Source organism: Dama dama, chromosome 12 (assembly GCF_033118175.1).
Source record: "Dama dama isolate Ldn47 chromosome 12, ASM3311817v1, whole genome shotgun sequence".
Classification (NCBI taxonomy): domain Eukaryota; kingdom Metazoa; phylum Chordata; class Mammalia; order Artiodactyla; family Cervidae; genus Dama; species Dama dama.
The window spans coordinates 83,951,130-83,966,764 of NC_083692.1; the positions used below are offsets into that span (position 1 = coordinate 83,951,130).

Consider the following 15,635-nt stretch of genomic DNA (forward strand, 5'->3'; position numbering starts at 1 on the left):
CAAAAGAATATACATACTTTCCTTATGTATATAGAAAAATAAGTAAAAATATGGCCATTTTAGAACAGGGTAATTTTATTTTGTAACTCATGCTTCTTTTTTATTTGAATAATAAAGGAGATAGTAACACCAAATTAATGCTTAGCCTTCTTTGGTATGGATATTTAAGGTATCCTTTATTTGCATTTATTTAGGGAAAGAAGATATGCTTCTTAAACAAGGTCAAATGTACATGACAGAATCACAGGTAATGTTTTATTTTAAAAAATATTTATAAAAATATTTGTGCCTTTTTATTTTTTATTTTTTTTATCTTTTTTTTTATTATTTATTATTATTATTATTATTATTTTTTTTCCAATGGGTTTTGTCATACATTGATATGAATCAGCCATGGATTTACATGTATTTGTGCCTTTTTAAAAGGAGGAAAGCAGCATTGTTTATTTATCATCTATATATACATTGAATTAAGTTTTCATTATCAAAGAAAAATTGGTCTTGTGGTCTTGAGTTTAGTAAAAGCAGATACGCTGTTTAGTGCCGTCTAGAGTATTTTTGGTGACAGTGACTTAAAAGATTTGAATTACAATTTCATTGTCTTTGATATTAGGCCTCTATTCTTTAACAGCAGTTGGTCAACTCTTCGTAGTTGCCCATTTACAGGGGAGACAGGTATGAATAATTCAAAAGGCATTCATTTTGACTTTGAGATGTATTGTTCCTTGAATTCAAATGTGTATTCTATATTTGGGAAATTTACCTGAAAATAATTGAGAAGGAAATGGCAACCCACTCCAGTATTCTTGCCTGGAAAATCCCATGGACTGAGGATCCTGGTAGGCTACAGTCCATGGGGTCGCAAAGAGTCGGACACGACTGAGCGACTTCAGTTCACTTCACCTCAAAATAAAGCTTCCAAGAGGGAGTGTTGTCTGATTCTATTGCCTAACTGCTCTTTACTTTTAGTTTCCAGTGGATACAAGGTTTGCCTTCCAAGTACCCTCTATGAACTGCAGAACTGATAAATATTTGGACTTTTAAAGGTTTTATATATATACCTTCATCATCCGTGGGCAGAGTGAATTAGCCTATATGATGTCTAGGGTCCCTCTAAGTTGGAAACTTCTAAGATTCTAAGTTGAGAGAATGGATGTCAATTAACTGAATAATATTTAAGAAGATAAGATAAATGTTTGATTGTAGTAAAATAAGTATGAGAATTGTGAAGCTGTGTAAGTAATTTGCTGGTGAATTATAGTAGTCTTAGTCCAAAGATAATTGGTAAGTTGAAAGCAGACTGAGGCTGAGAAATTATTCCATGTTGTTAATTTTCTTCTTTGGGTTTCCCAGGTGGCTCAGTAGTAAAGAATCCACCTGCCAATGCAGGAGACATGGTTTTGATCCCCGGGTTGGGAAGATCCCCCAGAGGAGGAAATGGCAACCCACTCTAGTGTTTTTTGCCCGGAGAATCTAATAGACAGAAGAGCCTGGCAGGCCATTGTCCATAAAACTGCAAAGAATCAGACACGACTGAGTGACCAGGCACACCATGGTTTTCTTCTTCATCAATGGGAAGGCAGTGTTAATTGAAGTGAACAACAGTAAAGCCTGCCTATTAAAATAGTGGGACATACTCATAGCATATGGCTTTTATCAGTATTTTAAAAGAGCCCTTACTGTAATAGGGTGGATAGGGAAAAATAGAAATAGTTAAATTTAATATTTCATGGTTATATGTTCTGTGTTCTGGTACTTATGAAATATTTCAGTGAGAAATTATACTTCTTTTTGTCAGCATTTAATAGAAGAAACAAGATGTTGATTCAATTTTGTAGTAAAAGTGTATGGTAAATTCTAATTTATCATTCTGTTTGAAAGAAGAAAACATGTTTATATTTTGTGAATTTATTAATATCATTGTCTTGATTCTTATTCTAGCTAGGTTTATTTTGGTATTATTTTTATAATTTAAACATTACACTGGCATTAGCATTGAGGGAACTCAGAGGTCAATATATGTTATTAGATAATAATATATCATTCTATAAAATTATTTGCAGATTTAAAATTGCAAAATCCTTGTTTTTACTCAAGGGCTCTGATGACTTTCTTCAGAATTTGAAGTTCTAAGCAGATTATGTGCCATAATACATAGAAATAGTAAATGGATTTTGATCAGTTGACATTCATCAGTAGATATTATAAAAAGAGAAAGAGAAAAAAGTCCCCGGAGGCCACAACTGTTTCCTTCTTTGGTCTGCCAGAAATACACGTAAAATGAACAGGCTTTTAAAATGTCACTGCATCAAGGAAATCATACCTAGAACTGTTTTTCTTACCTCAAAAATCAGTACTACTATATTTTTCTAATATACTAGTCTGGAAACCCTTTGGCTACTGATGATGTGGCAACTTTATAAGTTTGGTAAATAAGTGTCTTCTTTAGGCTTTTGGGATTGATATTTTATTGTGTTACTATTATTTTTGCAGTGTACTTCCACAGGCATGCCAGTCCATATGCAAAGCCGATCAATGTTAAGACCACTGGAGCTAGCGTTACCTAACCAAGCCTCATATTCGGAAAATGAAATTTTAAAGAAAGAATTAGAAGCTATGAGAACTTTCTGTGATTCAGCAAAACAGGACAGACTCAAACTCCAAAATGAACTGGCTCATAAGGTGGCAGAGTGCAGAGCCTTAGCGCTGGAGTGTGAGAGGGTGAAAGAGGACTCAGACGAGCAGGTAAAGCAGCTGGAAGATGCCTTGAAAGACGTGCAGAAGAGAATGTATGAGTCGGAAGGCAAAGTGAAACAAATGCAGACACATTTTCTTGCCTTGAAAGAGCACCTGACAAGTGATGCAGCTACTGGGAACCACAGACTGATGGAGGAACTGAAGGATCAGTTGAAAGACATGAAAGTGAAATATGAAGGTGCATCTGCAGAAGTGGGGAAGTTGAGAAACCAAATCAAACAAAATGAAATGTTAGTTGAAGAGTTTAAGAGAGATGAGGGCAAGCTGATGGAAGAGAATAAGCGACTGCAGAAGGAATTGAGCATGTGTGAACTGGAGCGAGAGAAGAGAGGAAGGAAGCTCACTGAGATGGAAGGCCAGTTAAAGGACTTGTCAGTCAAGCTGGCCCTTTCTGTTCCAGCAGAGAAATTTGAAAACATGAAGAGCTTGTTATCAAATGAAGTAAACGAGAAGGCAAAAAAATTAATAGATGTGGAAAGAGAGTATGAAAGATCACTTAATGAAATTAGACCATTAAAGAGAGAACTTGAGAATTTGAAGTCCAAACTGGCTCAGCACGTCAAACCAGAGGAACATGAGCAGCTCAAGAGCAGATTAGAGCAAAAGTCAGGAGAACTTGGGAAGAGGATCACTGAGTTAACATCAAAAAATCAGACGTTACAAAAGGAAATCGAAAAGGTCTGCCTGGATAATAAGCTCCTTACGCAACAAGTACATAACTTAACAACTGAAATGAAAAATCATTATGTCCCTTTAAAAGTAAGTGAAGAAATGAAAAAGTCACATGATGTAATTGTTGATGATTTGAATAAAAAGCTTTCAGATGTGACACACAAATATACAGAAAAGAAGTTGGAAATGGAGAAGTTGCTTATGGAAAATGCCAGTTTAAGTAAGAATGTCAGCCGCCTGGAAACTGTGTTCATACCTCCTGAGAGACACGAAAAAGAGATGGTGGCTCTGAAATCCAGTATCACTGAACTTAAGAAGCAGCTGTCTGAACTTAATAAAAAATGTGGTGAAGACCAAGAGAAAATATATTCACTCATGTCTGAAAACAATGATTTGAAAAAGACCATGAGTCATCAGTATGTGCCAGTGAAAACCCATGAAGAGATCAAAACTGCCTTGAGTAGCACATTGGATAAAACCAATAGAGAATTAGTAGATGTGAAGAAGAAGTGTGAAGATATAAATCAAGAATTTGTGAAAATAAAAGATGAGAATGAAATATTAAAAAGAAATCTGGAGAATACTCAGAACCAAGTAAAAGCTGAGTACATCAGCCTAAGAGAGCATGAAGAAAAGATGAGTGGCATAAGGAAGAGCATGAAGAAGGTCCAGGAACACAGCGCTGAAATACTGGCTAACTACAAAAAAGGGCAGGAGGAGATTGTAACCCTGCATGCTGAGATCGCAGCCCAGAAAAGAGAACTTGACACGATACAGGAATGCATCAAGCTAAAATATGCTCCGATCATCAGCTTGGAAGAGTGTGAGAGAAAATTTAAAGCCACCGAAAAAGAACTTAAAGAACAATTATCCCAGCAGACACAGAAGTATCATACCAGCGAAGAAGAGGCCAAGAAGTGCAGGCAAGAGAATGACAAGTTAAAGAAGGAGATCCTCACTCTTCAGAAGGATCTAAAGGATAAGAGTGTTCTCATTGAGAATGCTCATGAAACAGAAAGAGCATTAAGCAGAAAAACAGAAGAGCTGAACAGACAGTTAAAAGACCTGTTGCAGAAATACACAGAGGCAAAGAAGGAGAAAGAGAAGCTTGTGGAGGAAAATGCCAAGCAGACTTCTGAGATCCTTGCAGCACAAACTCTTTTGCAGAAGCAGCATGTTCCGCTGGAACAGGTTGAGTCCCTGAAAAAATCTCTTAGTGGTACAATCGAGACACTCAAGGAAGAACTGAAGACTAAGCAGAGATGTTACGAGAAAGAGCAGCAGACAGTGACCCAACTGCGGCAGATGCTGGAGAATCAGAAGAACTCCTCTGTGCCCCTGGCTGAGCATTTGCAGGTTAAGGAAGCATTTGAGAAAGAAGTTGGAATCATAAAAGCTAGCTTGAGAGAAAAGGAAGAAGAAAGCCAAAACAAAACTGAAGAGGTCTCCAAACTCCAGTCTGAGATTCAGAATACTAAACAAGCGCTAAAAAAATTAGAGACTAGGGAGGTGGTTGATTTGTCGAAATATAAAGCAACGAAAAGCGATTTGGAGACACAGATTTCCAACTTAAACGAAAAATTGGCCAATCTGAATAGGAACTATGAGGAAGTATGTGAGGAGGTTTTGCATGCCAAAAAGAAGGAACTGTCTGCTAAAGATGAGAAGGAATTGCTCCATTTCAGCATTGAGCAAGAAATCAAAGATCAGCAGGAACGATGTGACAAATCCTTAACAACCATCACAGAGCTACAGAGAAGAATACAGGAATCTGCCAAACAAATCGAAGCAAAAGATAATAAGGTAATGATAATACTTTAGGGAAGCATGGCTTGGTGTTGGCAACCCCAGGGCAGAACTGCTGGGGTACATACGATAGGACTGTTTACTGTAGCACTCCACAAGACAGGTTTACCAAAGCATTGACAAAGTGATCATTAAATGCCTCCTTTTTAGTGTGACTGTGAATATGCCGAAAACAAAAACAAAACAGAGTTGAGAAAAAGGTAAAGTTACACAAACAGAAATCAAAAGCAGTTTTCCTTTTGTTTTCTCATCTGGTTCAGGCAAGAACTGTGGAAAGATAGGGAGACTCAAGATTCGCTTGCCTCAAAAATGAGTAATCAAAACCTAGGGGTTTTTAGGGCACTTAAAGAATGGGAAAGGAAAAATATTAAACTATGTTTCTGGGCTGCAAGAAGCTGAAGACACTGCAGAGCCTCCCAGAATTTGAAGCCTCCCAGAATCTTGAAACTCACTCATACCAGTAAATTGGGCCCTCCAACTCACTGTACATTTTATCTTCCTTTAGACAGAATGTCTTTGCCCCTCCTTTCTACCTGCTCAAATTCTCTACATTTCTTAATGCCCACATCTTCACTTAACTCTCCTTCCTAAATCCTTCACTGGCCGATCTAGCCTATAGTAAACGGTTCCTCTTCCAAAATGTATGTTGTGTTTTGACATCCATTTACAGGCCTTCCCTGGTGACTCAGAGGTTAAAGCATCTGCCCGCAATGCGGGAGATCCAGGTTTGATCCCTGGGTCAGGAAGATCCCCTGGAGAAGGAAATGGCAACCCACTTCAGTATTCTTGCCTGGAGAATCCCATGGAGGGAGGAGCCTAGTAGGCTACAGTCCATGGGGTTGCAAAAAGTTGGACATGACTGAGCTACTTCACTTTCACTTTCACAGCATATATATTACCATGTCAGAATGATATGGGTGGTCTTGCCAGCCAGTTTTTAAGAGCAGATTCATAACTTATCTTTCCTTCTTACTGTTCATTCTCATTGTACAAGTTACAGAACAGGTGCTCAATAACATTTTCAAAACTGGTAGTTGAATAAAGCATGTATTAGGAAGATGAGAAATCAGGGAGATTGAATGCAGTTTTATTTTACCCATTCAAATAATTATTAAATGCCTTCTACCTGCCAGGGGCTATGTTTAGTGCTGGGAATACAGTGACACAGCCCAGCTTCAGCCCAGTGGAGTGGTACAAGTACTGACCTTCTGGCATGTCTGCTCACATGACCTAGAACTTTAGTGTTCGCACCTTGTTTGGAAATCAGTTATGGATATAATATGAAATTATGATAACAAGTTATTAATTTCCCACTTACAATTGTTGCCACTTAGTAAGCACATACTACATACCAAGGAGCTTCCCAGGTGGCACTAGTGGTAAAGAACTTGCCTGCCAATGCAGGAGACATAAGAGACACAGGTTCGATCCCTGGATTGGTAAGATCCCCTGGAGGAGGGCTTGGCAACCCACTGCAGTATTCTTGGAGAATCCCACGGACAGAGGAGCCTGGTCGGACACGACTGAAGTGACTTAGCATGCACACCCACATACCAAACATATATTAGGATTTTACTTGATTTTCTTAACTATGAAAGATTCTCCCTGTACTGGGAGAAAATCATATACTGCACATACTGTTGAAACAGTCTTGACAGTATTCCTTCCTCAATTTTCTGGTATATAAAGGTGAATTTTGTATCTCAGAGAATGAGCTTTGTGTAAAGATGTTCCTTACAGGTGAATATGTGACTAATAACGTGTTTCTCCCACAACCCTTTTTCTTTTTTTGTAAGATAACTGAACTGCTCAGTGATGTGGAGAGATTAAAACAGGCCCTCAGTGGCCTTTCCCAGCTCACCTATGGGAGTGGGAGTCCCAGCAAGAGGCAGAGTCAGCTGATTGACGGCCTGCAGCAGCAGGTCCGGTCCCTGCAGCAGCAGCTGGCGGTGAGTACCTGGGACCTGCAGGGCTTCATGCTGATATGTGCACGGTCACCTTTGCTTGTTTGTAAAATCTTATTTAGAAATCAGATTAATTTGTGGCTGTGTTCAGATCCAAGAATGCAATCATTTTTGCTAGAAATTATTTATACTATGATATGATATCATTTTTGTGTGCTTATTATGTACCAGGCACTATACTAAGCATTTTATGTGCTTGATCTTTAAAGTTGATCTTCTTCACAGTCCTACAAGGTTTTATTTAGCCCCCCATTTAATTCTTAAGGAAACAAAGACAAAAATATGCCTAGGATCATACAGCTAGGATTTAATCCTGGGACTTACTCCAAATCTGATAGCTTTCCAACTGTTGCAGACTCTAAAATTTTGGTCCACTTCTTTCCTGATAGCTCAATTGGTAAAGAATCTGCCTGCAGTGCAGGAGACCCCTGTTCAATTCTTGGGTCAGGAAGAACCGCTGGAGAAGGGATAGGCGTGCCCACTCCAGTATTCTTGGGCTTTCCTTGTGGCTCAGCTGGTAAAGAATCTGCTTGCAATGTGGGAGACCTGGGTTTGATCCTTGGGTAGGAAGATTTCCTGGAGAAGGGAAAGGCTACCCACTCCAGTATTCTGGCCTGGAGAATTGCATGGATGGTATAGTCCATGGGGTCACAGAGTCGGACATGACTGAGTGACTTTCACTCTCACTTTAAAGCAAGCTTCCCAGGTGGCACAATGGTAAAGAATCTGCCTGCCAATGCGGGAGGTGCAGAAGACTACAGTTTCATCCCTGGGTCAGGGAGATCCCCTGGAGTAGGAAATGGCAACCTACTCTAGTATTCTTGCCTGGAAAATGCCATGGACAGAGGTGCCTGGCGGGCTACCGTTCATGGAATCACAAAAGTTAGACACAACAGGGCACACTTTTTAAAATAATCTTTTATCCTTATGAATAAAGGTAGGCATTCCTATGGTTTTTATACATTATATCCTTATATATTAAAAGACAATATGTGTGTGTGTGTGTATATATATGTATACATTCATAAATACCTTTGTGGATATGTATCTCCTTTATATATTAAAAGAAAACATCTGGATTAAGAAGGTGAAGTTGGGAGCTCAGTTCTAAGCCCTGCCACTTAAAAGAGAGTGACATGATACATTTCCCTTAATCCTTGGCTTCCTCATCCTTAGAATAGGATAATATGAACTGATTGCTTGCTTGTTTCCTTTTTTTAGTTGAATGAGCTGTGAGGCTAAGTAAAATGTAGCCCAATCAAATGTAAATTGTTGGGTGCTATTTTTCTAATCTATAGGAATTGGTTGTGAGTTGTTTTTGAATAGAAGAAAGTTATTTTTTAAAGTGTTCATTTTGTAATACTCTTGGCCTACAGATTAATGATGACATATTGCTAATTTGGATCTTACCAAAAGGATGTGGTGGAGTTTTCAGTATTTGGAAATATTTGTTTATTGTTTATTATGTTCATGACACTGTGCTAAGCACTGTCAGGGATAAAGAGAGTATACAGTCCCTGTCCCCAAGGGTTCTGGGTAGTTAGGCAAAATATATATCCATAAAAAGTAAAATAGTGGGACAAAAATATCAAATATAAAATTGAGTATACGGTCCCGGGATCTAAGTGATATGAATTGCCAGGAAGGCAAGCTCACTGATGTGGTAGGAGCCAGTTTGAAAGAGGGAGGGAGTACCTGGGCTGAACTTGCGTATGGATGGTGTTTTGGTAGGTGAAAGGAAGACAGAGCCTCCCGCAGGCAAAGGAAACGGTGTGAAGCAAGGCCTGGAAATGAAATCAAGTGGCGTGCGTGCCTCAGGGTAGTAAAAGGGTGCTGGGCTGGCTGGTCCTGGGAGCTGTGTTTGAGGCCCAGTTGTGGAGGCTGTTGAGAATCAAGCTGATGAGTTCCAGTTCCCTCTTACTGATATGAGATATTAGATATCAGATAATGAGGTGTCACCCAAGATTTTTGAGTGAAAAGTGATGTGAGGACAGAGTTACCTGAGTCTCAGTAGCATGAAAGGGAATAAAGTCCAGAGACAGGTGATGAGATGGGAAGTTTTTGCAGTAATCTAAAGCATACGTTGATAAGTGTCTGGATAATTTCATGGCATTAGATGTGATCTAAGGCAATAATTTCATATTACCTAGGATGAGCGGCATTACTTTCACTGTGAATGTTCCCATACTTTCTTTAGAAAAGTTTATACTATTGTTTTGCTGTGGAATTTTGCATCTGGTGGGTCCAAGGTGGTTTGTTATCGCAATATAGCAGGAGAGCTTTAATAATACTACTGTTTAGAAGCATCAGGCCTGAGGGCAGCATTGTTACAAGCCTCCATGTGTTTGAAAACATGAATGCTGATAGTCTGACCTCCCCATCTTTCCCACTTGTAGGATGCCGACAGACAGCACCAAGAAGTAATTGCAATTTATCGGACACACCTTCTTAGTGCTGCGCAGGTAAAGTAGAACTCCTCCTTTGGATAGGATATCATTTTAGAGAAAATAATTCTTTATTTTCCAGTAAATTTATGTGAAAGTCATTGATGTTTAACGTAGTTGTACCCCCATATGCTTATTTTAAAATAATTGTTTCTTTTAATCATGGGTTGCATGTCTTCCAGAGAAATTTACAAAGCTGTGTGGCAACACAGCATCTTAAATTTAGTGTTGTCTCCATCTGCTTGTCACTCATTTTGTAGACAGTTTGGCAACATGTGATGGCGGCACACATTACTAGTATCACTAGCTGGAGATAATGCCTTGACATCCACACATGGCTGTTGCTGAAAGAGGAGAGTAGGAAGAACTTCGCTGTTTCTTGGTAGCTCAGAAGTGTTTCTTTGAAATGTAGAGAATACCAAAAAAGTGACAAGTGTGCACAGAATCGTAATAATATAAGAAAACAGAGGTTCTGTTAGAATATCAGCAGTATTTATTTATTGAGCCTTAATCTCAGTGAAGCGTAAGACCACAGATTGCTTTCTTGAGGGGTGTAATGAGAAAACTATTTAAAAAATCACACTAAGAAATATGTTTAACATATGAAGTGTTTTATGCTTAATACTCTGTAGAAACACGATCAGCATCTCCAAAATTCTCAGGATAGATTTTCTGGGAAGACAGTTGAGACAATGTTAGAATAGCAATAAGCAGGTGAGATGTAATAGAAATTGTTTAAGATTTGAAGTGTCCACACTGGAAAAAAAAAAAAAAAAAGATCATTTTTAGAAAGAGAACTAGGTAAAATAAAAAGGAAGAGATTTTTTACAGTATCAATTTCTTAAAAAGGCCTGCCTTTTCTGTAGGAGATAAAGGGGAAACCAATGGAAAAGGATGAATAATATGGTAGTCTCTTTGGCTGCTTTCTTTTGAGTAGATAGAAGATAAGCTGGGGTTTGAAAGTTGTTATTATTGTAATTATTAGAGAAGACTGTTGACGGGCAGCAGGATGGGGAGTTCTTTGGAGGGAAAATAGTAGAAAAGTATAGAAGCTCTGTGTGAGTGAGGGTGAACTTGCTTGGCTCTGATACTGGCCAAGGCGGGGAGCAGCGTACTGAAAGACAGCAAAGCTAACAAGCCTATCGACTTTTTATCATGTATGCTTCTGAGATTCGAAATTATTTTCTACTGACTCCTAATGAAACATAACAAAAGCAATTGGCATATGAAATAGTCTTGCCTTCTGGCATCATAAAGTTAACTAAGAAATTCAGTTTAGTCAACTATGGCTAATGTTTCGAATTTAAACATCCCGCTGTTATAGAAACAGATTTTGGAAGCTAAACTTTTTATATTAGTAGGAAGTGTCATGCTGAAATGCATTCAAGTACTCAAGCAAAGGAAAAGGGAAGGAGGGTGGGTGTTGTAAGCCCACCATATTGGCTTGCATTTAATCAACCTCTTGCCATCATTTTAACTTTAAAGTGTCTCTTTGTAAATATAAGCGGATAACATTCATGTTAAAAGACCTCAACATAACTAGTAAAAGGGGAAATAAACAAGGAGGTGCCATTTTTCACTGCTGGGATTGGCAAATATTAAAGAAAAGGATAATCTGTAGCACTGTTCAGAACATTGTGGGAAATGGACACTTATACCCTGTTGGTAGGAGTGTAGCTTGTCATTATCTCTGTAGAGGGAGATTTTGTAGTACTTAGCAAAATTTAAAAATTGAGCCTGCTCTTTTGACCCAGCAGTTTCTTCTCTAGGAACCTGCGTGAAAGATTGGAAACTCCATAAATGTCTATTTTTGAGAGAATGAATAAAGAAATTATCATACATACACACGATGGGATATTATACAATAATTTAAAATAATTAAGGCAGGAAATTCTAGTGGTTAAGACTCTGGCTTTTACTTCCATGGATCCAGGTTTGATCCCTACTTGGGGAACTAGGATCCTACAAGCCATGTGGTGTGTCCAATAAATAAATGAATAAAAATAAGCAATAACCTAGAGAAGATTTCTGTGACATTAGGTGGAAAGGCAAATTGCAAAACGATATATTTGATCCTATTTATGTAAAAAATATAAATATAGGAATTTTCATTAATTACTTTTCTGATTAAAAAAAAAAACTTGGCAGAAGCAAAAGAAACTTTTCCTTGTAGTAGTTTACTTTGCTCATCTGTAACTTATGCTGCCTCTATCATCTGAGCCATTAGTAAAAAGAGAAGTTTGTCTTTTTACTTTTTACTTCTTTTTCTAGAAGGAAGTTTGTCCATCTGTTCTCTGATACTAGACAGTTAGAGGCACTGGTGTGCACTACTTTTACGTTGATTGTCCTTCTTTCCACGATAGAACTCTACTCTGCTTTCCAATAAAATGTTGAGAATGTCACCACGATGGTGAGGATTTAGCATTTGGTGAATCACAACCAATAAAGTCCTGTTATAAAGCCCCGTGTCTTAAGAATTTGTGTGTGAACGGAGATGACATAAAATACTTCTCCCCTCTCCCCTTTCTCCCCAGGGTCACATGGATGAGGACGTGCAGGCCGCCTTACTGCAGATCATACAGATGCGGCAGGGGCTCGTGTGCTAGCGGGCACCCACCCCCCATGGTGGCTCTTCCTGCTAGTGCTGAGCATTCTGTCTGCAACCTCATGGCCTTTCTGGGCCTTGCTGTGCTAGTATAACTAAAATAAAGTGTATTTTGATCCATCAGTAGGTTTTTAATTTAGACAGCCATGTTACTGAGTTCTTCAGTATCAGTTCAAATCTTACATTCTGTGTATGTTAATTTTACAATTAGGCAAACAACATTAACACTTTGCCTTGGATTGTTTTAACTGATTGAGTACCCAGTAAAACCTGAGCCAACTGAGTGGTTCCATTTGAAAAGGGGTTAGGCGGAAATAATTAAAGGTTTCTTCCAGAGAAATTAATTGGGTTGGGAGCCACTTTTAAGTGGCTCTCAAAAGATCTTTCAGGTCTTCAGTCAAGCCATGAGATCTCATGAAGTTTCAAGGAACACATGGTAACTTGGCCAAGTTCCATTTTTATTCAAGTAACTTAATGAGTGCCTTTGACTTCTTTGGGAGGTACACGTTTTTTTTCTTTTTACACTAGTAACATTTATGCCTTTTAAAGTAAATTTCATTTCACAGATGGTTTGCAGTGCTAAATTACATTTAGGTTAAGAACAGGCAAGGGTGGAATATATCAGGAATTCATAATAAAATTGCCTCATAATCTCCATAATGGTATCTTAATTTTCACTTGTGGTGACTTTTCTTGCCAGAGTATGTAGGAAACTATGATTAATGGTATACTAGATTTTTCAAAGTGTCAAAAGTTTTAGACATTTTTTTTTTAGTAATTACTCTGACATTTGCTACTATAGTAACCAAGCACTCATTATAGATGCATCCTCCAAATGTTTTGTACTTATTTATAGGAAAATTGCACTAATGAGATTAATAATGTAAAAGGCAGTTTTCTGGCAAAATTAGCATTAGAGAATGGATTTTAGAGGACAGATCTTTAAGGATTTAGACAAAAGTGCAGGAACATAGTAAACTGTAAGAATATAGATAGCAAGAAAATAATGCAATTGGACATGTTTATAGTAAATATTATAACCAACCATTTTTATTATTTCTGTCTCCTTAAGGAAAGTTTGTTTTGCTATTTTGTTAATATTTTATTTACAATTCAGATTGAAAATTACTAATTTGACTATTAGCAAATAAACTACACAAATGAATCATTTCAACCAAGTTTTTTTTTTAATTGCAAAATGTGCCTTATCAATAATCTTTGAGCATCCTGAACCAGGTTTTTGATCCCATTTTTGCGAATTACAAGGACAAAGGACCATCAGAATAACTTATCTCACCAAAGAATAAACTATCCTAGTTCTTCAATATAGAAGCAACAATGAAAAGTCAGAAATGGATTTATTTTTAATTCTTTAGTTAAATATATGTAGTTTATATAAGCAATATTTAGATTATTTAAATTTTATATTTAATGTTGTCCTTCAGCATGAGTTCTGTTTCGTGAGTTTTAAGTCACCTATTGAAGCTCTAGAGTAGAGAAGTTCTTAACTGAATAATTTTTAGTGTTATACTTTCCTTATTAGGAATGGTAAGGGAACACCTGTATGGGTTTATTTATGTTTTATTTTGTCTTCAGCCATCAAAAAACATTTTTCTGTGGAATATTGTTTTGAACATCCTTGCAAGAGATTTACAAGGTGATCAAGTCCATTTGCTATTTTTGGAGAATTCTGGGTAGAAAATGATGGGGTGTAAAGTACAGATCAGTTTAGTTCATTCACTCAGTCGTGTCCAACTCTTTGCGACCCCATGAACTGCAGCATGCCAGGCCCCCCTGTCTATCACCAGCTCCCGGAGTTCACCCAAACCCATGTTCATCGAATGACACCTATTTTCAGTTAGCTGTGTAGAATGCAATACCAAGTAACCTCCTTGAATTAATCTCATTTTCTCATTCACTCACCTTTGGATGTCAAATGCAGAGCTCATACAAGCCTTAACAAATGAAACATATACAATGTGTGATGCTGGTCACTTTGCTGTTCTGTATTCAGAAAGACTGTGAAGTCTGAACTTAGGCCAAGAGGAAGATCAGTTGTCTAACATACGAGTGCTTTCTGAAAGAATCACTGAATCCCTTCATTGAAAGCTTTATTACTGTTTGTTGCTTGTTTTTTTTTTTAAATCACTTCTACTTCATCAGAAAAGCTCATTCCTTTTAACAAAGGGTTAGTATTATAAAGAACCTTTAAAATAAAATAGTAATGCAATGAACATCTTAAAATTTAATAATGCTAGTGCTTTTAAACTAAGCACTAGCTCAGTTTCACTTCAGTTGCTCAGTCATGTCCGACTCTTTGCGACCCTATGGACTACAGCACACCAGGCTTCCCTGTCCATCACCAACTCCTGGAACCTTCTCAAACTCATGTCCATCGCATCGGCCTTCTCTTCCTGCCTTCTGTCTATCTCAGCATCAGGGTCTTTTCCAGTAAGTCACCTCTTCTCATGAGGTGGCCAAAGTACTGGAGTTTCAGCTTCAGCATGAGTCCTTCCAATGAACACCCAGGACTGATCTCCTTTAGGATGGACTGGTTGGGTCTCCTTACAAGGGACTCTCTAGAGTCTTCTCCAACACCACAGTTCAAAAGCATCAATGCTTTGGTGCTTAGCTTTCCTTATAGTCCAACTCTCACATCCACTCATGACTACTGGGAAAACCATAGCTTTGATTAAACAGACCTTTGTTGGTAATGTCTCTGCTTTTTAATATGCTGTTTACGTTGGTCATAGCTTTTCTTCCAAGGAGCAAGCATCTTCTAATTTCATAGCTGCAGTCACCATCCACAGTGATTTTGGAGCCCCCCAAAATAAAGTCTGTCACTCTTTCCATTGTTTTCCCATCTATTTGCCATGAAGTGATGGAACCAGATGCCATAATCTTAGTTTACCGAATGTTGTTTTAAGCCAAGTTTTTCATTCTTCTCTTTCAGTTTCATCAAGAGGCTCTTTAGTTCTTCTTTGCTTTCTGCCATAAGGGTGGTGTCATCTGCATATCTGAGGTTAGTGATATTTCTCCCAGCAATCTTGATTCCAGCTTGTGCTTCATCCAGCCTGGCATTTCACATGATGTACTCTGCATATAAGTTAAATAAGCAGGATGACAATATACAGCCTTGATGTACTCCTTCCCCAATTTGGAACCAGTCTGTTGTTCCATGACCAGTTATAACTGTTGCATCTTGACCTGCATACAGGTTTCTCAGGAGACAGGTCAGGTGGTGTGGCAGTCCCATCTCTTGAAGAATTTTCCACAGTTTGTGATCCACACAGTCAAAGGCTTTGGTGTAGTCAATAAAGCAAAAGTAGATGTTTTTCTGGAACTCACTTGCTTATTTGATGATCCAGCAGATGTGGCAATTTGATC

General features: G+C 38.1%; 1 protein-coding gene across 3 annotated transcripts in view; it reads left to right on the forward strand.

Moving 5' to 3' along the window:
* UACA (uveal autoantigen with coiled-coil domains and ankyrin repeats) overlaps window positions 1–15,237 on the forward strand; it is an 88,177-nt gene extending 72,940 nt beyond the window's left edge. For 2 of the 3 annotated variants that reach the window (XM_061157956.1, XM_061157958.1), the window contains exons 15-19: window positions 195–247; window positions 2,494–5,232; window positions 7,032–7,184; window positions 9,596–9,661; window positions 12,178–13,422. In XM_061157956.1, the coding sequence (XP_061013939.1) occupies window positions 195–247; window positions 2,494–5,232; window positions 7,032–7,184; window positions 9,596–9,661; window positions 12,178–12,249 (3,083 nt within the window). In that variant the 3' untranslated portion in view covers window positions 12,250–13,422. Of the gene's footprint in view, window positions 1–194; window positions 248–2,493; window positions 5,233–7,031; window positions 7,185–9,595; window positions 9,662–12,177; window positions 13,423–15,201 lie in introns of those variants that run through there. The other variant, XM_061157959.1, reaches the window with a different exon arrangement.
* The last annotated feature ends 398 nt before the right edge of the window (window positions 15,238–15,635 follow it).